Source organism: Mustelus asterias, chromosome 5 (assembly GCF_964213995.1).
Source record: "Mustelus asterias chromosome 5, sMusAst1.hap1.1, whole genome shotgun sequence".
Lineage (NCBI taxonomy): Eukaryota > Metazoa > Chordata > Chondrichthyes > Carcharhiniformes > Triakidae > Mustelus > Mustelus asterias.
Window position 1 is genome coordinate 139,898,266 of NC_135805.1, and position 22,407 is coordinate 139,920,672.

The 22,407-nt window shown below is 41.0% G+C and overlaps 1 protein-coding gene across 3 annotated transcripts in view; it reads right to left on the minus strand.

The window, feature by feature from the left end:
• Positions 1-22,407, minus strand: part of lyst (lysosomal trafficking regulator) — a 263,182-nt gene that overhangs the window by 183,170 nt on the left and 57,605 nt on the right. For 2 of the 3 annotated variants that reach the window (XM_078213387.1, XM_078213385.1), the window contains exon 2: positions 19,044-19,129. In XM_078213387.1, coding sequence (XP_078069513.1) covers positions 19,044-19,129 — 86 coding nt within the window. Of the gene's footprint in view, positions 1-19,043; positions 19,130-20,751; positions 20,898-22,407 lie in introns of all 3 variants that reach the window. The other variant, XM_078213386.1, reaches the window with a different exon arrangement.

The following is a 22,407-nucleotide window of genomic DNA, read 5'->3' on the forward strand; positions in this document are numbered from 1 at the left end:
AAAAACATTAGTAGGGATTATATATAGACCCCTAAACTGTAGTGGTGATGTTGGGAATTACATTAAACAGGAAATTAAAGATGCACGAGATAAAGGAACATACGCAATCATGAGTGATTTTAATCTGCATATAGATTGAGCAAATCAAATCAGTCACAATCCCGTTGAGGAGGAGTTCTTGGTGATAGTGTTCTGAACCAATATGTTGAGCAACAAACTAGAGAGCAGGCAATTCTAGACTGGGTATTGTTTTACAAGAAAGGAATAATTGGCAATCTAGTTGTGCGAGACCCCTTGGGGATGAGCAACCATAACATGATAGAATTTTTCATCAAGGTGGAGAGTGACACAGTTGATTCTGAGACTGGCGTCTTGAATACAGGAAATGAGGATGATACGAGATGCGAGTTGGCTATGATAGATTGGGAAACGTTCCTTAAAGGGATGACAGTGGATAGGCAATGGCAAACATTCAAGGAGTGCATGGGTAAGCTGCAACAATTGTTTGTTTCTGTCTGGCGCAAAAGTAAAACTGGAAAGATGGTCAAACCGTGACTTACAAGGGAAATTAGAGATAGTATTAGGTCAGGTAGAGATGCATATAAATTGGCCAAGTTAAACTACAGACGTGAAGATTGGGAGCAGTTTAGAATTCAGCAAAGAGGACTTTTGATTAAGGGAAAAATAGAGTACAAGAATAAGCTTGTGGGGAACATAAAAAGTGACTGTAAAAGTTTCTATAATATGTGAGGAGAAAAAGATCAAATCTCTCCATGGCATCAATCCTCCCTCTCTCTCTAATCACCTCCAGCCCCAGACTGAGATATCTGCACTCCTCACATTCTGACCTTTATGCCCTGAGCCCTAGCATACCCTTCCCACACCTCTCTCTACCTCACTTTTCTCCTGTAAGACATTCCTTAAAACCTCTCTCTTTGACCAAGGTTTTCAAGACAAGGGAAAAAGTAAAGAAATTAACTAGGAGGGAAGTTGCGCCAGAGTCAAATGATTGTGTTGTAAAGATGATAAATTGATGACGATTCTGAAGATCCTCTGTCACACTATTCAAGCAGAGCCCATGAAAGTTGGAATTGAATTAGTTAGGTTAGAAATTTTCTAGCAAGTTTCCCAACAATTTCTGAAACTTTAACTAAGATTAAAACAGGGGGTGGAGGTAGAGGTTGGTAAAAGTCACAATTCAGTCAACAAGTGCTTGTCAACAGCAGTAGCTGGGTGGAATCAGTTTCTCTTCGTAATGCCAAAAATTGCATAAATCAAAAGAACAGATAAGGCAAAACAGGATGTGGCATTGCTTTAACAGGAACTGACCAAAAATAGTGTCAGAATTGTTTCACCATGAGAAAGGCTGTCTATGGCAGAAAAATGTTTCATGTCTGCTTTGAAAGCAGCAGAAACAGGTGGGATGGTGAACTATTTGGAAAATGACATCAGGTGGAGTTTGTTAGAAACTAATATCTCTTTGGTAGACCTACCTTCAGGATATTCCACTTAGATTTCTAGAGCTACTAACATCTCAAACTGGCAATCGCTCAGTCACAGCTAAACTCTTAAAACAAACATAGATCTCATTCTTCAGCAACCCAATGAATAACGATAGCCTAAGGATAAGAAGCACTAGTTTAAATATCTTCCCAGACAGGTTCTTGAAGTTGAAGTGCTGGTTTCATGAAACAAATATATTAAGTTCTTTCTATCCCGTCAATAAGAAAGCTAACAGAGGAGGCTCTTTTAATCTGTGGAGCAATTGCTCAGACATAAACGGAAGATTCCCTAATTTTGTTTAAAACCATTGACATTACTGGACAATCTGCATTAGGGAAATACTCAAATGTAATTTGCTGTTTCAAGCTTTGGGCTGCAGAGAGGGGATAGGGTTTATTGTTTGGAGGCCTCAGTGAACATCACATGAAAAGGACTATTTTTTTAAAAGCCTACACATCTGGTTGTTCAACTTTAGATTCCAATGCTTTACCTGGATTCTTCAACCACCTAAAGAGGGAAAAGCAAGGCAGGATGGTGTCATTTCACACACCAAGCTTCCATAAGAAAGACTAGCACCTATTTTGCACCTTTCACAACACACAACATATTTTGCAACAAAAAGAGAGTATTACTGTTGCAAAGTCCTCCACATTAACACTGGCGGACTTGTACCAAAATGGGCAAGCTATCCGACAGATGAGTCAAACAACAACCTGACACAGTTCCCAGACTTCTCCATCACCATCCCGGTACATCCTGTCAGACTTCTCCATCACCATCCCGGTACATCCTGTCCCACCAGCATGACAGACACATGAGAGATGGCAGGGCAGCACACAGTCACGAGGGAGTAGCCCATTCGAGTGTTCAACATGGATTTGTTCCCCATAAAGTCTCAAGATGTCAGAACAAGCATGGCAAGGAAACCTGATTACCACCTACCACCCTCAAGATGCACTGACAGCACAACTTCCAAACCAGCAACTTCTATCACTGAGTAAGGACAGAAGCAGCAGATACATGAAAACATCACCCCTGCAAATCCCCTCCACGCAACAGGCCTTAGTGACCTGGATTTTTGTTTCATTCAAGGACTGTGAGCTTCACTGGCTGGTCCAGCATTTATTGCCAATCCCTAATTGCCCTTGAGAAGGTGATGAGCTGTCTCCTTGAATGGCTGCAGTCCAGGTGATGTAGGTACACCCACTGTGCTGTTAGAGGATGTTCCAGTATTTGGGCCTGGAGATAATGAAGAAACAGCAATATATTTCCAAGTCAGGATGGTGGTGGTGTACCTATGTATACTGCGGTAATCGTGGGTTTGGAAGTTTCTGTCAAAGAAGCCTTGGTGAGTTTGTGCAATGCTTCTTGTGGATGACAGATACTGCTGCAACTGTGCGTCAGTGGCAGGGGGAGTGAATGGAGTGTCAATCAAGCAGGTTGCTTTGTCCGGAATGGTGTCAAGCTCATCCAAACAAGGAGAGAGTATTCCATCACACTCCTAGCTTGGGCCTTGTAGATTGGCTTTGGGGAATCAGGAGATGAGTTACTCACTGCAGGATCCCTAGCCTATGACCTGCTCTTGTAACCATAATTTTGGTATAGCTAGTGCAGTTGATTTTCTGGTCAATGGTAACCCCAGGTTGTTGATCATGGGGAATACAGCAATGGTAATGCCATTAAACATCATGGAGCAATGGTTTGATTCAGTCTTGTTGGAGATGGTCATTCTCTGGCACCTAGTTGATGCGAATGTCGCTTGCCATTCCCAGCCCAAGCCTGGATATTGCCTGTGTCTTTCTTGTTGCTTTTGGACATGGATTGCTCCAGTATTCAAGGAGTCACAAATGGCGCTGAACATTGTGCAAAACATCCCCACTTCTGACTTTATGATGGAAGGAAAGTCTTTATTTATTAGTCACAAGTAGACTTACACCAGCACTGCAATGAAACCATAGTGAAAATCCCCCAGTCACCACGCTCTGGCGCCTGTTATGTACATTGAGGGAGAATTTAGCATGGCCAATCCACCCAACATGGACTTCTTTGGATTGTGGGAGGAAATCGGAGCACCTGGAGGAAACCCACGCAGACACGGGGAGAACATGCAAACTCCACACAGACAGTGTCCCAAGCTGGGAATCGAACCCGGGTCCCTGGCGTTATGAGGTAGCAGTGCTAACCACTGTGCCACCGTGCCGCCATTAATGAACCAGCTAACGATGGTCGGGCATAGGAAACTACCCTAAGTTACTTCTGCAGTGATGTCCTGGACACGTTACTGGGCAAATGCCAGTGTAGTAGCTGTACAGATCAGTTTGATAAGGGGCACGGCACATTCTGGAACACAGTATTCAGTACTATTGCTGTCATATTGTCAGGGCCCAAAGCCTTGATTAAAACAGCTGTTTAAGAGAATTTGTGACTTGATCTGGTTACTTGAAGGATAAAGTTGTGATCAGTTGAAAGGCTGACATCAAAGCCAGCAACACCTTGTTACGATATTGTGCCTTTAAGAGATGTATTTGTCAGTTTTTTGTGCAGAATCTGTTGTAGCCGTTTGTTTTATTATTGGAGCCGCTCTGTCTGGATCCAGTAGCACGGTATTGTTCCTGCAACAGCATAATTGATTTTAATTGCTACAATGTTTGTTTTAATCTGGGTTAATGCAGGATTCTGTTATTTTATGTTTTCCCCTGGGATATTGCAGAATAATTGCTTGATTAGGTTGATTGACAGCTATGGTCTTATGTTTCTGTACAATTAGGCTTTCACAGAGAACTCAAGGCAGTCTGCTTTTTGGGATCTTTAGATAAGAGGTTGGTTTCACTGTATCTCTTGCCCTGTCTGAAGTGGAGACTGGAATCTGCCAAGAAATCAGCCTCTTTCTCGGAGATTCTACTCTCTGGGGCTGGAGCTTTCTCTGGAAGTTGCTGCATGAGAATAAGACAAGTGTCTGTCTGGATCACTCTCCAGAGGTGCTTAAAGGCCAGAAATCAGGTAGCCACAGAAGCATATTTGTTTTTCTATGCTAACTGGTTCTAAAGAAGGGATTTATGTTTATGGGGGATACTGCTAAATTGGAACAGTATAAATAGCTAGCTATTAGGAATTATGCTTTGTCATATTTAAGTATTTTAATTGATAAATTATGAGAAAGCTCTGGTTGGTAAAAGTAGGGAAAATCCCGAGATATTCTATAAGTATATCAATGGGAAGAGGATAACCAGGGAAATAGTGGGGTCCATTAGGAACCATGGGGCCAATCTATGGGTGGAGTCAGAGGACATTGGTAGGGTGTTGAATGAATACTTCACATCCGTCCTCACCCAAGGGAATGAAGACGATGGTATGGAATTCAGGCAGAGAGACTGAGGTTCTTGAGCGAATTGACATAGGGAAGGACGAGATGTTGGCAGCCTTAAAAGTGGATAAATCTCCAGGTCCAGATGAATTGTGCCCTAGGTTGCTGTGGGATGCAAGGCAAGAGATTGCAGGGGCTCTGATCCAAATTTTAAATTCCTCTCTGGCCACAGGCGAGGTGCCAGACTGGAGACTGGTTCTGCTATTTAAGAAAGGTTGTAGAGATAAACCAGGGAGTCTCATGTCAGTGGTAGGGAAACTATTAGAGAATCTTCTGAAGGAAGGCATCTATCTCCACTTGGAGAGGCAAAGCTTGATCAGGGATAGTCAGCATGGCTTCGTCAGAGGGAGGTCACGCCTAACAAATGTGATTAAATTTTGAGGTGGTGACCAGGTGTAGACGAGAGTAGGGCAGTCGATGTAGTTTATATGGATTTCAGCAAAGCCATTGACAAGGTCCTACATGGGAGTCTTGTAAACAAGGTAAATTCAAATGGGATACAGGGTAATTTGATAAAGTGGGTTCAAAATTGGTTCAGTTGTAGGAGACAGAGGGTGACTGGAAGCCAGTGTCCAGTGGCATGCGTTGGGCCCCCTATTATTCGTCATTTATATAAATGACATTGCTGACTATGTGGAGGTAGGATTAGTAAGTTTGCGGATGACACAAAGATTGGACAGGTGGTTAACAGTGAGGCGGAGTGTCTTGGGCTACAGGAAGATATAGATGGAATGATCAAATGGGCAGATAAGTGGCAGATGGAATTTAACCCTGAAAAGTGAGAGGTGATCCACTTTGGAAGGAGTAATTTGACAACGAAGTATTCAATGAATGGTAGGGCACTAGGAAGTTCTGTGGAACAAAGGGACCTTGGCGTGTTTGTCCACAGATCTCTGAAAGCGGAAGGGCATGTTAATAGGGTGGTGAAAAAGATATATGAGACACTTGCCTTTATCAGTCAAGGTACAGATTACAAAAGCAGGGAAAAAGTCATGTTGGAGTTGCATAGAACTTTGGTGAGGCCACAGCTAGAGTACTGTGTGCAGTTCTGGTCGCCTCATTATCGGAAGGCTGTGATTGCGCTGGAGGGGGTGCAGAGGAGATTCACCAGGATGTTGCCTGGAATGGAACATTTAAGTTATGAAGAGAGGTTGGGTAGGCTTGGTTTGTTTTTGTTGGAAGACTGAGGGGTGACCTGATCGAGATGTTCAAGATTATGAGAGATATGGACAGAGTGGATAAGGAGCAAGCTATTCCCCTTAGTTGAAGGGTCAGTCACGAGGGGACATAGGTTCAAGGTGAGGGGCAGGGGATTTAGGGGGATGAAAGGAAAAACTTTTTTACCCACAGGGTGATGACTGTCTGAAATGCACTGCCTGGGAGGGTGGTGGAGGCGGGTTGCCTCACATCATTTAAAAAGTATCTGGATGAGCACTTGGCACATCATAACATTCAGGGCTATGGGCCAAGTGGTGGCGGATGGGATTAGGTGGGAATTCAGGTGTTTCTAATGTGTCGGTGCAGACTCAATGGGCCAAAGGGCCTCTTCTGCGCTGTATGATTTTGCACAGAAATTATGCATTGACTCCCTGTAGCCCTCATGGTACAGTGGAGTCCCGTTATAACACGATGGTTGGGGTCCATAAAAGCGGGGTCACGAAAAAAGCGGGGTCGCTCAAAATTTGCCAATTATTAGCAGGGAAAAACGGGTCCGATGACACCACCGCATTATATCCGATTTTGTGCTACATCGGAGCGCGTTAAATCGGGGCTCCACTATACTTTTCTGCACACACAACACCAAGCTTATTCCAACTCTCCAAGACATCAGGTATATTTTCATTGGTCTTGATACATAGATATGCCTTCAGTACCGTGCCCAGGATAACCATCACAACCTTTCCTTTATATAAATGGAGTTGTATTGTAGTAGTTCAATTACTGGAGTTATCCTATAAGAACAAAGAGTAGGCCATTCAGCCCCTTAGGTCTGCTCTGCCATTTAATAAGATCGCGGTTGATCTGATAATGAAGTCAAATCTGCATCCCACCTACGCAAGATAAACTATCAACCCCTTGCTCACCAAGGATTTATCCACCCTTGCCTTAAAAATATTCAAAGACTGCTTCCACATGCTTTTCAGGAAGAGAGTTTTAAAGACTCACGATCCTTTAAGTGCAAAAAGGTCACCTCATCTCAGTTTTAAATGGGCGACCCCTTATTTTCAAACAGTGACCAGAGTTCTAGATTCTCTCAAGAGGAATCATCATCTTTACATCCACCCTGTCAATACCCTTTAGGATCTCATGTTTTAATCAAGTTGCCTCTCTCTTCTAAACCCTAGCCCAGCCTGTCCAAGCTTTCCAACCCATACTTCAACTCTCTCTTGCCTTCAATGATGTGATGGAGTTTCATGACAACTGACATCATTTTTGGTTTAAGCTATTAAGTAAACTTAACCAAATAATGAAACTAATTATTTATATATTTACACAATTCTTCCTCCATTAGGCCATCAAAAGGAAAGAAATAAAAATTGTAATCAAAATGTTCAGTTGCTCTTGTTTAAGTAACCGTTATAAACAGTGTTTCTTTTCTTTGACTATGTCTTACCACTGCGGGAACCATACACGTCTCAATTATTTTTCAGAGTTTCCAATATCGAATATCAAACAAGTTTTCATGTCCTCCTTATTGTAGAAATCAGTTACCAAGTCCTCCTCGATTTAAGTAACATTTAACCACATTCAAAAATGAAATTTTCCATTCCACAGATAACTGATGCAAAAGAGAACCTATAGTTACTTCAAGTAGCTCAGTTCCTCCTCATCTTGCAGGCAACCGTTCAATCTCACAATGCGTCACTTGGGACAAATGTTTCTTTAAAAAGGCTTTGTCATGACCAATGACTGAATTTAAAACTATAACCAGACTAAACCTGTTCATTTGCCACAATTCCTCTTTTCAAGTAGCTAATTCCCTTTTTAAATGACCCCCATATATAGTGTGGGTTGAGGCCGAAAATTCCACTTTTAGCCACTTGTTAAAAGGTGCATCCTAATTTCCCCTTTAATAATTCTTAATGATGTTAAAATTTGTGTCCTTCTAAGACCACCATACATGAGAGAAATAACCAACCTAACCACAATTCTTCAGAACAAAAAAAGATACCTATCAAATAATGACCCTTGAAGTTTCTCAACGCTAGTGAAAAAAAATTAAACTTCTCAAATCTCCCTGGTAACATTTAATGCTTACGTTTCAGTGCAGTTATGTGCTCAAGTTTGCAATGGGGTAGAGGCTGGATTACCTCCTTTCAAAAGAACCAAGCTGGCACAAGATAATGACAATAGTCATCTTAACTTTCCTCTATAAATATTGAAAACAGACAATAGTACACGGTCAGTTATTTAGAGTAAACATACATTTATAATTTCATACATCATAAAAGTATAGGCTGAGATTTGCAATTGGCAAATCCTTTTACCCACAGAAGTCAAATGTTTTACCGAATTTAAGAGCTGTGAAGAAAACTCATCCCCCTTTTATACATACAGGTAATAGAGAGCAACACAGTCAATGTAGGGAAAACGGACCTCTAAAAAGCATTTGACAAAGTGCCACAGAACTGAGAACAGAAAAATCAGGACTCATGGAATAAAAGGGACAAAGATATGAAATTGACTGAATGACACAAAAGGGAGTCTTGGAGCATGGTTTTGGCAGAAAATTTATAGTGAGGTTCCCCAAGTGGCAATATTTGAACTGCCTGCTCTTACTGATGCATTTTGATGACCTTGATTTTGGTGTAGAGGGCACAATTTCAAAATTTGCAGATAACAGAAAACTTGGAGGGGCTGTGAACTTTGAGGAGGATAGAGTTAAACTTCAATAGGAACTTTGTGGAGGATAGTGTTAAACTGTCAGAAGGATAGGGTTAAACTTCAATAGGACATAGAAAGGTTGGTGAAATGGGCAGACAAATTTAATGTAGACAAGTGTGAAGTGACTCCTTTTGATAGGAAAAACGAGGAGAGACAATATGAAATCAAGGGTTCAAGTGGGTGAAGGAGTAGAAGGTTCTGGGTGTATACGTGTATAAGTCACGGAAGATTACAGGACAGCTTGAGTGGTTAAAGCATACAAAGTCCTGCACTTTATAAATTTGGGCACAATTTGGGTTCTATGACTTCTATGAGAACAAAAAAAAGCAAGGAATTTACCAAAAACTTGCATAAAACAATAGCCCAGCCTCAACTGGAAGACTGCATCCAATTCTGGGCATCACATTTTTGGAAGCATGTGAAGGCATTATTAGAGAAGATGCAAAAAAGCTCCATGAGAGTAGTTCCCAGTATGAGGAACTTTAGTTACACGGGTAATTTGGAGAAGCTGTAATATTTTGTTCAGAGAAAGTCAAGAGTAGATTTGACAGAATGTTCAAAACGATGAGGAGTCGAGACAGAGTAGATAGTGACAAACAGTTCCGACTGATGAAAGAATTGAGAACCAGAGGACACCGATTGCAAAAAGAAGCAATGGCAATACGAGGAATTGGTTTTTTTAAATGCAGCAAATGTATAACATTTGAAGACCCTGCCTGAGAGTCTGGTGGAGGCAAATTTAACTGTGATTTTTTAAAGAGAATTTGATCATAATCCAAGGAAACATTTTCAGGGCTATGGGGGAAAAGGGGAGAGGCTTTTGGGTGAATTGCTCTTGCACTGCTGCAGTCCATGTGGCGTAGGTACACTCTGTGATGTTAGGAAGAGAGTTGCAAGATTTTGACCAGCAACAATGAAGGGACAGCTGTATAATACCAAGTCAGGTTGGTGTGAGGCTTGAAGATGTTGCTATGCATCTGCCACGACCACTTTTTTAGACAGTAAAGGTCATGGGTTTGGGAAGGGTAGTCGAAGGATGTGTGGCAGGTTGCTGAAGTGCATCTTGCATGCAGTAAACTGCCACCGATATGCATCAGTGATGGAGGAAGTGAATGATTAGGGTGCTGGATGGAGTGTCGATGATGTCGCGCTTCCCGAGTGCGGCTGGGGCTGCACTCATCCAAGCAAGTGAAGTGTATTCCATCACACTCCAGACCTGTGTCTTGATAGATGGTGGACTGGCTTTGGAGGGTCAGGTGGTGAGTTACTTGGAACAGAATACCCAACCTCTGACCTGTTTTTATAATGTGGAGATGCCGGCATTGGACTGGGGTAAACACAGTAAGAAGTTTGACAACACCAGGTTAAAGTCCAACAGGTTTATTTGGTAGCAAAAGCCACAAGCTTTCGGAGCCTTAAGCTCCTTCTTCAGGTGAGTGGGAATTCTGTTCACAAATTCTGTTCACTCTGATCAAGACCTTTGAAACGGACCTTCAGAGCACCCTCCGTGCTCTCATCCCACGTACACCCCGCGTTCATAGAAATCATAGAAACCCTACAGTGCAGAAGGAGGCCATTCGGCCCATCGAGTCTGCACCGACCACAATCCCACCCAGGCCCTACCCCCACATATTTACCCACTAATCCCTCTAACCTACGATCTCAGGACTCTAAGGGGCAATTTTTAACCTGGCCAATCAACCTAACCCGCACATCTTTGGACTGTGGGAGGAAACCGGAGCACCCGGAGGAAACCCACGCAGACACAAGGAGATTGTGCAAACTCCACACAGACAGTGACCCGAGCCGGGAATCGAACCCGGGACCCTGGAGCTGTGAAGCAGCAGTGCTAACCACTGTGCTACCGTGCCGCGCGTTGGAGATCTCTCTTGCCTCCCGAAGATACACAAAGCAAACGCACCCGGCTGTCCCATTGTATCAGGCAATGGGACCCTGTGCGAGAACCTCTCCGGCTATGTCGAGGGCATCCTGAAACCCATTGTACAAAGAACCCCCAGCTTTTGTCACAACACTACAGACTTCCTACAGAAACTCAGCACACATGGAGCAGTTGAACCAGGAGCGCTCCTCGTCACAATGGATGTCTCGGCACTCTCCACCAGCATCCCCCACGATGATGGCATTGCTGCAACGGCCTCAGTGCTCAGCGCCGACAACTGCCAGTTTCCAGATGCAATTTTACAACTCATCCGCTTCATCCTGGACCACAATGTCTTCACCTTCAACAACCAGTTCTTCATCCAGACACACAGAACAGCCATGGGGGCCAAATTCGCACCTCAATATGCCAACATCTTCATGCACAGGTTCGAACAAGACTTCTTCACCGCACAGGACCTTCAACCGATGCTATACACTAGATACATCGATGACAGTTTCTTCCTTTGGACTCATGGTGAACAATCACTGAAACAACTATATGATGACATCAACAAGTTCCATCCCACCACCAGACTCACCATGGACTACTCTCCGGAATCGGTTGCATTCTTGGACACACGCATCTCCATTAAGGACGGTCACCTCAGCACCTCACTATACCGCAAGCCCACGGATAACCTCACGATGCTCCACTTCTCCAGTTTCCACCCTAAACATGTTAAAGAAGCCATCCCCTATGGACAAGCCCTCCGTATACACAGGATCTGCTCGGATGAGGATGATCGCACCAGACACCTCCAGACGCTGAAAGATGCCCTCATAAGAACAGGATATGGCGCTCGACTCATCGATCGACAGTTCCGACGCGCCACAGCGGAAAACCGCACCCACCTCCTCAGAAGACAAACACGGGACACGGTGGACAGAGTACCCGGAGCGGAGAAGCTACGAGATCTTCTCCGGAGCCTTCAACATGTCATTGATGAAGACGAACATCTCGCCAAGGCCATCCCCACACCCCCACTTCTTGCCTTCAAACAACCGCACTACCTCAAACAGACCATTGTCCCCAGCCTTCAGGAGAACAGTGACCACGACACCACACAACCCTGCCACACCAACCTCTGCAAGACGTGCCGTATCATCGACACAGATTCCATCATCTCACGTGAGAACACCATCCACCAGGTACACGGTACATACTCTTGCAACTCGGCCAACGTTGTCTACCTGATATGCTGCAGGAAAGGATGTCCCGAGGCATGGTACATTGGGGAAACCATGCAGACACTGCGACAACGGATGAATGAACACCGCTCGACAATCACCAGGCAAGACTGTTCTCTTCCTGTGGGGGAGCACTTCAGCGGTCATGGGCATTCGGCCTCTGATATTCGGGTAAGCGTTCTCCAAGGTGGCCTTCACGACACACGACGGCGCAGAGTCGCTGAGCAGAAACTGATAGCCAAGTTCTGCACACATGAGGACGGCCTCAACTGGGATATTGGGTTCATGTCACACTATCTGTAATCGCCACAGCTTGCCTGGACTTGCAGAGTCTCACTGGCTGTCCTGCCTGGAGACAATACACATCTCTTTAACCTGTCTTAATGCTCTCTCCACTCACATTGTTTGTACCTTAAAGACTTGATTAGCTGTAAGTATTCGCATTCCAACCATTATTCTGTAAATTGAGCTTGTGTCTTTATATGCCCTGTTTGTGAACAGAATTCCCACTCACCTGAAGGAGCTTAAGGCTCCGAAAACTTGTGGCTTTTGCTACCAAATAAACCTGTTGGACTTTAACCTGGTGTTGTTAAACTTCTTACTGTTTTTATAGCCATGATATTTAAATGGCTGATCCAGTTAAGTATCTGGTCAATGGTAGCTCCCACCTTCCCTCCCATAGATGTTGATGGTGAGAGATTTAGCAGGAATTTTAGATGAATGAGAGGGGATCTCATAGAAACTTATAAAATTCTAAGAGGATTAGACAGGGTAGATTCAGCAAAAACGTTCCCAATGGTGGGGAGTCCAGAACTAGGGGTAATAGTTTAAGGGGTAAACCTTTTGGGACTGAGGTGGAGAGAAATTTCTTCACCTAGAGAGTGGTAAATCTGTGGAATTCACTACCAAAAGAAATAATTGAGGCTAAAACGGTGTAATTTCAAGAAGAAATTAGATATAGTTCTTAGGGCTAAAGGGAAGGCGGGATGAGGATACTGAATTTGATGATCAGCCATGATCAAAATGAATGGCGGGGCAGGCTTGAATTTGCAAATGGCCTACTCCTGCTTCTAGTTTCTATGTTGCTAATAGTAAGGCCGTTAAATGTCAAAAGGATATAGTCATCGCCTGGCACTTGGTGACAAATGTTACTTATCACTTATCAGCCAAAGCCTAGATGTTATCCAGATCTTGCTACATACAGGCACAGACTGTTTCAGTATCTGACGAGTCACGGATAGTACCGAACACTGCAATTAACAGTAAACATCCTCACTTCTGACCTTATGATGGAGGTTGGATCATTGATGCAGCAGCTGAAGCTGACTGGCCGAGGACACTGTCCTGATAACACGCAGCATTGCCCTGGGGTTGAAATGATTGGCCTCCAATAACCACAACCATCTTCCTTTGTCCTAGGTATGACTACACCCCAAATCCCATTGCCTTCAATTTTGCTCAGGCTCCATGATGCCACTGTCAGTCAAATGCTGCCTCCATATCAAGGTCAGTTCATCTCACTTTACCTCACCAAACTGAGTGTCAGTGAGCAGATTATTATTGAGTAATACAATTTAGTAGCAATAGACAACACCTTTCAGCACTTTGCTGATGATTGACAGTACTCTGATGTTGAAGTAGCAAATGACCCAATTGGATTTCCCTATATTTTGTGGACAAGACAAAACTGGACAATTTTCCACATTGTTGAGTAGATGCCAATGCAGTGGCTATACTGGAACTGCCTGACTAGGCACTGTTACAGCATGAGCACAAGTCTTCAGGACTATTGTCAAGATGCTGTCAGGACACATAACCTTTATTGTATCCAGCATCTTCATCCATTTCTTGATACCTAGCTTGTTCAGCTCATTTGACTAATTTATTAGTTATTTGAGGAAGCAATAAGCAAGGTGGATAGAGGGGAACCCGGATGTGGCGTACTCGGATTTCCAAAGGCATTTAATAAGATGCCACATCAAAGATTACTTCACAAAATAAGAGTTCATGGAGGTGGTGGTAGCATAGCAGCATGTGTGTACGAAGCAGAAAGCAAGGATAAATGGGTCATTTTCAGGGTGGCACGCTGTAACTAACTAGAGGAGTGTCACAGGGATCAGTGCTCGGGCCTCAACTATTTACAAACGATATAAATGACTTGGATAAAGGGATCAAATATATGCTAGCTAAATTTGCTGATAGGTAGGGAAGTATGTTGTCAAGAGGACATAACCAATCCAAATCCCTTTGTGGACTCTTATGAGAGTGAGCAAAAATTTAGCAAAATAGAGTATAATGTGGGAAAATGTGAGGTTGAACACTTTGGTAGGAAGGATAGAAAAGTACAATATTATGGAGAGAGATTATAAAGTTCAGTGGTACAAAAGGCTCTGGGTGTCCTGCTACATTCACAAAGTTAGTGTGCAAGTACTGCAAGTGATCAGGAAGGCAAATGGAAGGTTGGCATTTATTGCAAATGGAATAGAGTATAAAAGAAAGAAAGTGTTGCTACAGCTGTACAGGGCCTTAGTGGGACCACAAATGTAGTACTGTAGTCTGATTGGTATTCATAAGGGCACAAGCAAAGTGAAGAGACCAGCAAAGCCTGATGGTTATAAGGGCTCTGTATCAGGCTAAAGACTGTGGGAGCAGCAAAAAACAGGATGTACCCCCGTCACCCAGACTCAACATTGGCTCTATTCGCTCTCCACAGATGCTGTCAGACCTGCTGAGATTTTCCAGCATTTTCTGCTTTTGTTTCAGATTCCAGCATCCCAATATTTTGCCTTTATATAGATAGTTTGCATAGTTTGTTTGTTACTTATGAGTTCTCAGAGGAAACTGTGCCTGACAGCGGACCTCTGTTTTGTTCAGAAGAATTTGCACAATATATGAGAATGAATGGGGTAAAACAAACTAAAGTTCCAATGTGTCATCCTGTTTCCAATGCAGTAGCAGAGCACACTGTAAAATTGTTAAATAGGCTCTTGTAAAGCAAATGTTAGAGACAAATCCGAAGAAAAATCAGTTTTCATTGGATCACAGACTAGCAAGATTTTAGTTTACCTATTATAATACACCACACACTAATATGGGCAGAATGCCAGTGGAATTGTTTCTTAAAAGACAGCCCCTCTTGTGGCTATGCGTGAATGTATGAATATATGGTAAAACTGGATTAAACTAGTTCTCTGTTACTGACAGCCATGCTATCCACATGAATGAGTTTGTCTGTAAAGATATGACAGTTAGATGGCTTGTAGCTTAAATTTTCAAACTTAAAGATGGATTATGTGGTGGAAGTTTGTCATTTTCCTTGTGGCCAGATTATTTATACTATTTTCCATTGTTTACCAGCAGTTCACATTCCGCAAATACAAATAAGATTAGAAAATTTTGCGTAGATACATCTCAGCAACATGATACACACGCAGGCATAATTTCAATTTTCCAATTACATCCCAACTGGAATTGGTACTCTTACATCGTTAATGAAATATGATCTTGCATCCTGGACATGTTAAACATTAGTGTAGTTGAAAGTTTGCTACTACATCTGAGCTTGAAGATAAACTTTTGTACAGAAGTGGTGACATTCATTATTAATAGTGCGCATCTATATGATGGACCTAAATTGACAAAATGGTAATGTCAAGTTTGGGTTGAACCTCATTAATTAATTAAATTACCTTTTGTTTAGGCAAAGTTTTGAGAAAAAAGTTATTTCATCCGAAAATGTGCTAGTCTTTCGGTTAAGGAAAAAAAAAATCAACACCCAGTTAATTTCACATATGTATTCGTAAGTCTCATCATGTAGGAAGACTTGTAACAGCAGCTTCAGTGAAGGTTCAATTGTTGTTGCTACTGAGTTTCTTACATGCAGAGAATAATTCAGGAAATATATAATTGGCAGCAAGCCTACATTTTATGTTTTTTCTGAGTAAAACATCAATGTAACTGCAAGTTGTCACTGTCATGGGTGCAGGACATAGAAAATTGTACATAATTCTATCCCAAAAAGATGTTTATTATATAACTTGAAGAGCAGCAATGTTGTACGTGTTCATTGAGCATATCTTTGATAACAGATATCAGATTAGATTTATTTCTGCTTCCAAACACATAATAACTGAGCTACTTCAATAACCGATAGCATGATCAAGCATCTCTCAACTTTAAACAGTAGTTTGATGGGCAAAAAGTCTGAGCATGATGTGTCAAAGAAGCATAAAAGCTTAGATAGAAATGCACTAATATAATTCAGGATTTTAACACTACTGCAAATGGTGTCAAAATGCTATACTCACATCCTCTTTCAAATTTACAATCCATTTGCAATGATACAATTTTGCTGCATTTTAAAGGAGGAGGAAATAAGTGAATCAGATCATCTGAAAAGATATCCAGCAAGATGACTGAATGATAGTATCCAATGCCACAGAAATATATTTGTCAAATATATGATGAAAAAATACATCATAAAATCAATGTATTTAAAAAGCTAAAGACAATTTACATGTTGAATATTTTCTAATACTGGTGGAGTTTCCAGGATTTTTTTCAAAGAACAAGTACATGCCAACTAAATGGACTTCAGTTCTCTTCCAGAGTGCCTTCATGCTTCCAATAACAAAAAAAAAAGTTACAAGCAGCATCAACCTTCCATTCACAAAAACTTGAAAAACCTGCCAAGAAAGTGCTTAAAATGTGCCAGCTATTCTGGCAAACAGCAACTAATATTCCTGCAGCTGATATCAACCTACTACCCAGATGGATGGAATCACGGGACATATACAAAATAAAAACAGTACCTCATCACTGACCCAACAGCAGAGATCCTGGATTCAACCAAACCTGCATAGAACATGGACAGTCCATTCACCCATTTCCATAAATGAAAGACAAGGAAAGACCCAAATTTCAATTGCAACCATGATTCCAGATCATGGACAGCATGACCTCCACCTGCCCACTAAAGTCTACTGCAGAAGGATCATTTTTCTCCATTCAGCATCTCAGAAGGGATCAGTAAGGGAGTCAAGGGCAGAAAAATGGACATGAGGTATGTTGGAATCAGCCATGATCCTATTGAATGGCAGAGCAGGCTGGAGGGGCCGAGTGGCCTACTCCTATTACTATTTCTTATGGTCTTAAGGTCATCGAATGGATGACCTTATGGATGGATAATCAAAAGAGCCATCTCATTGTAAGCTTTTCCTACCACACTAAAGTACAAATCTATTGACAGGTTTGGTTGAGAGAAGAATGTTAGTCTACCAGAAGAACTCCCTTATCTTATTCAAATAGCAAGATTTTCTATCTTCGCCTTCAATGTAATGACTCATTAGATTTAGAACCCAAGCTTTCATTGTAGGGTGGGTCAAATCTACATTACAAACCAAGAATGTAGAAATGAAAGAACAAGCAATAGCATCCTTTGATTTTAAAAACACACCAAATATCACAATGTTTACACTAGGTAAACTTGCTAAACTTTCGACACATAGGAATGAATTAGAATTATCAAACAAACTTGTATTTAACTAAGACAGAGATTTCTCATTAAGCACATAACAGACTTGAAGTCTGATTAGAGACTCTTTCAGAAATAGTTTTGTATTTCTTTCCTAAAGTGTTAATGAACACTAAGTTAGGACCAAGCCAAATACTGTTATTGAATTCTGTTGAGGGCAATAAGTGTAATATAAAGTAAAGATGTTTAGAATTAAGTTGGCTAGAAACCAGGTTCAAGGAACCAAAATTAGAAGACCTCATAAGTACCAGGATCCAAGGGAAAGAAAGACCCATACTTGATGAATTTGTATACCGTCCCATGCTTTGACTAATAAAATAATAAGTGTCCAATAAACCATGTCAGTTTGCATTTTACATTAGTAATTTAGCTAATATGTTTATTCCTTGACAAGAATTCTTTAACTCTGAGGTTTTGTATAGGAGTCCAAATCCCTACACTAGCAAGCAATTTTATTGTGCACTAATTCTTGTTTACAGATGCAGGTATAATACATTTAGTTGCATGAAGTGACAGTTTTCACCATCCAAGCTAAAGAGAAGCAACCAATACATTTTTCAATGTGCAATGCATGATCAGGATTACTCGTTTGCAGTGCCCTAAACTAGCCCTAACTGAACAGCGAATAAAACTCAGACTTTAGTCACAAGAAACTCAGTCTGCTTATGGGAACAGTTATCAAATCATTTAGACGAGATAGAAAACAAATATTGAAAAGAGGCCCAAAACAGTTGCCTCTTTGCTGCCTCAATAATGGGCAATGTGTTTTTTTTTAAATCTCTGTAACAGTACGAACTTTTATTCTTCATAGTTACCAATGGTCAGGGCAGGACAGTGGAGGGGAAATGCACAAAAGGCCAGAATAGTGATGGGCAGACAATCTACGCTAGTGAGTGGTCTGAATGGGTGGCCCTCCATCATCTCTGTGGGCCACAAGATTGAGATCAGGCATGTGCACTAACCATGATCCCATGAATAAGACCGAATATATTTAATACATACAAATATTTAATTGCGAGTTATAGAAAATGCTTAATCATTCATATATTAATAGAACATTTATCAACTTCAAATGGTGAAAATAAAATAAATATTTATGCTTTGAATGCTTTGAATGGACAGAGGGAGTGCACAGCTCGAACAGTCAATGTCCCCCCTTCACATGCCCTTGCTATACGTGCATCACTTTAGTCATAATGACAGAGAAAAATCTACGTGGACGGAAACCAGGGGAATCTGGCAACCCGGCAGATGGGCAACGGTCAACAAAATGTCTCACAGGCCACACTCAGAACCCTGGTGGGCCACATGGGCCATAGGCTGCCCACCACTGTGCTGGAGTCACAGAAACAGAGTTCAAGCAGGCTGTTTGACAGTTATAGGTCACAGATCCAGAAGGGGGAGACCATGAAATGATTTAAACATACTGGAAATTTTAAATTTGAGACCAGAAGCCAACATAAGTCAAGCACAGTGATCAGTAGAATTTGAGACTGGACTAGGATATGGGCAGTACAGCTTTCAAGTATTTTGAGGCTGAGACACATTTTTCTCCAATTCAAGGTGTAATTTGACCAGGTTTCTTTTAAACCTGACAAATGGTGCACAAAGATCTCATAAAGTGCTAACCTGAATCTGATGACTTCTGTTGCATCCAGATTTCCTCTGTGGCAGTAGAAAAGAGTGAGGAACCTCTCCAGGCAGTCAACTCTGACCTAAAAAAAAAATCATAACTGTCAAGAAGTAGCTCTTCAGAATAAGAACATAAGAAATACGGACAGGAGGTAGGCCATATAGCACCTCCAGTCTATTCCACTATTCAAAAATATCATAGCTGAACCTTCACATCAACTTCATTTTTCCACCTTTTCCCCATAGCCTTGTTTTTTTGGGTGCCCAAAAATCTATTGACTTGCACCCTCAGACTCAACTGATCATCTAAAGCTCTGGAATACGGAATTTCAGATTCACAATCCTGTGTGTGAAGCAATTTTTCATCATAAATCCTAAATGGCCAATAAAATTTAAACTCTATTTTGCTTGATTCCAAAAAAGACAGGAGTTGAGGAATTTGAAAGCTGCAAACCAAGAGGTTATGTTAAAAACATAAATGGCTTGATTTTCCTATAAGTGTGATTTGAAATTAGTGAATACATAGAAAATGTATATGGCTGGTGGCATAATAGAATCACCTCCACTGTTTTTAGAAACAGTTAAGACATTTAATTTTGATCTCTTTCAATTACATAAAATGCAAATAAAATGCCGCAAATATTCTTTGAATGAACACCAATCCTTTGGCTCATGGTATAGACCAAATTATCTTTGGCAGTGCAGAGTATTAGGGCCTACTGCCTTCGCGTGAGATCTTAAATTTAAAACACAGCGATTTTAAAGCCTGAACATATTTTTCCCTTAATATTTTTTCATGTTTAAAAATGAGATGGTTAAAAGCCGATTTGGGTGAGTGAAAAAAAAAACGGATTCCACTCAATTTTGAACACTTGGCTCAAGAAAACCCATTATATTAGATTGCGACAATGTAACTTTACCTCCGTAGGGGTACAAAGCATTTTAATAAAATATCTAAACTAATAATCAGAAAAAATAGTTTCATCCCCACCCAAAAAGTGCCTGCAGTTGCTTTTTAAATGAATATGAAATATTTGTTTTTGTAGCAGACAGCATTTTGCAGAATATACCAAGTTAACTGGTGTGAGATTGAAAATAAGCAAAAATTAAAAGCTAACGAAACAATATTCTTTCATACAAAATTCCACATTTAATCAATTTCCCAAATAGTTACTGCCAACTTGAAAACAATCAGCCACATTAAAGTAATTCTCATGGTTCCATCAAAAAACTGTGTATTATTTCTTTCTGTCTCAAGCCAAATTCCTAAGGAACCTTGGCCTAGGTAGATTTCCATTAAGATTCTACCGTTTAAGGTAAGATCTTCAGATGCTGTACTTCCATAGTCTAAAGAAACAGAGAATGCAGAGGCTGAAGAAAACTCAACTGGACAAAAGCATGTATGGCAAAGAACACAAACCAATCAGAGAAAGGTAAACTGAATGAGGATACCAAATTGAAAGATCCTCTGAAGACAAAATGTGAAAATGGGAAGGAATTAGAAAGACATAAGAAGCTTTGAGGGTGAAATCTGAATGCAATTCTCAAGTAAGATCAGAGCTCTTCCTTGAATTATAGCATTTCATATAGAGAAAAAATAGTTTCCACACATACTAACCCAGGTATGAACTTAAAAGGGGTTTTCTGACTCTTAATATCTATTGTTAACACACTACTGTGAAGTATACAACAAACAAAGACTCACCATAGACTCAGCTGATCAATTATGAAGCCCTCTCCAAGAAACAGTGAAACATCACAGAAGGAGACACAGTGAAAACAAACTGTCTGCCGTCCCCTTTTGCTTTTACAATTGTCAAACTTGCAAGGGTGCCACTTGACAGAAGTCGGCTTGAAAAGAAGGGAAGGAGAAAGCTCAATGAAAAAAAGGAGAAATTCTGCTTATAGAGCAAATCAGATGAAGCGCAAATATTGATACATGTAGAATACCACAGAGAAAGGAAATGAAAGGGAGATTGAATGGGATAGAAAGTAATAAACTGACTTCTCAGGGGATAGAATATGCACATAGAATCATAGAATCCCTACAGTACAGAAAGAGGCCATTCGGCCCATCGAGTCTGCATCGACCCCCATATCCCTACATATTTTACCCACTAATCTCTCTAACCTACACATCTCAGGACATTAAGGGAAAATTTTAGCATGGCCAATCAACCTAACCTGCACATCTTTGGACATAAAATCAACATAAAATTGAACAAATGGAATTCCCTGCAAGCTGGTTCATCAAGCCTGCCCCACACCTCATGAAGGCCAGAACATCCTGACTAAATATTCCACTCGACCCATATTAATCTAATAGATGAATAGGCAACACTGATGCTTTGACTAAATCTATCATTTTGCTTTAAAACCACAGTTCTCTCAGTTTTTATCTGACACGTTCTGAAATGTCACAAGTTTAAATCACAATTAAAAAATCAAGTGTGATTTTATTCCCAAATATTCCTTGTCAAGTTAAAATATTTCTGTAATGTAATCAGGCATGCTTTTGTACTGGAAATTATTAACTACAGAAGCTCAGTAGATCATAACAAAACATAGCCACACTGCATCAGTTTGCTGGCAATCTCCTCTTGTGTAACAAGATTGTAGGTTTAATACCCTTACTGGAAGTTCAAGTTTATAAGTTGAGCCAACCTTGTTTGAAGTGTCCTGCTTCAAATAAGACATGAAGCTCCCGTCTGCCTGTCCAACTGGTTGAAATGGATGTTAGATATCGTGGTGCTAACTGAACACAGAATTTTTCAGGTGTTCTAACATTCTTCCCTCAATCAATACCAAAAATAGATCAAGTGTTCATTTGTCTCATTAGTTGTGGAATCCTTTCGGTGGTACTTTAACAGCCATTAAATTCAAAACTATCTGTTGCATACAAAGCACTTGTTCTTGCAAGACACATTCAAGTGAAATGGAAACATCACAAGCCAACAACCTCCATCACTTACCACTAACGCAACACGACAGTGCAAACGAAACATGTATCCTCACATTACTTCTGAGATTGTTTCTCCATTCTCAGTGAAATACACTACCAGAAAAACCCATGTGAAGCTTCAGATTTTTAAAAAATCACTTGTGATAATATTTGAAAACGTGTTTGGAAAATTGAACTAACAGATGTGGACTCAATATGGGACGCAGGATACTTTTATTCCAAATCAATCTCTCTATTCCAATCACCCAGCAGATGTAGAGGTGGCTCTGGAGCAACCATAGGCTCATCTACTAAAGGGTACAGCCTGACTGCAGGGATTAACACAGTAAGAAGTTTAACAACACCAGGTTAAAGTCCAACAGGTTTATTTGGTAGCAAAAGACACACAAGCTTTCGGAG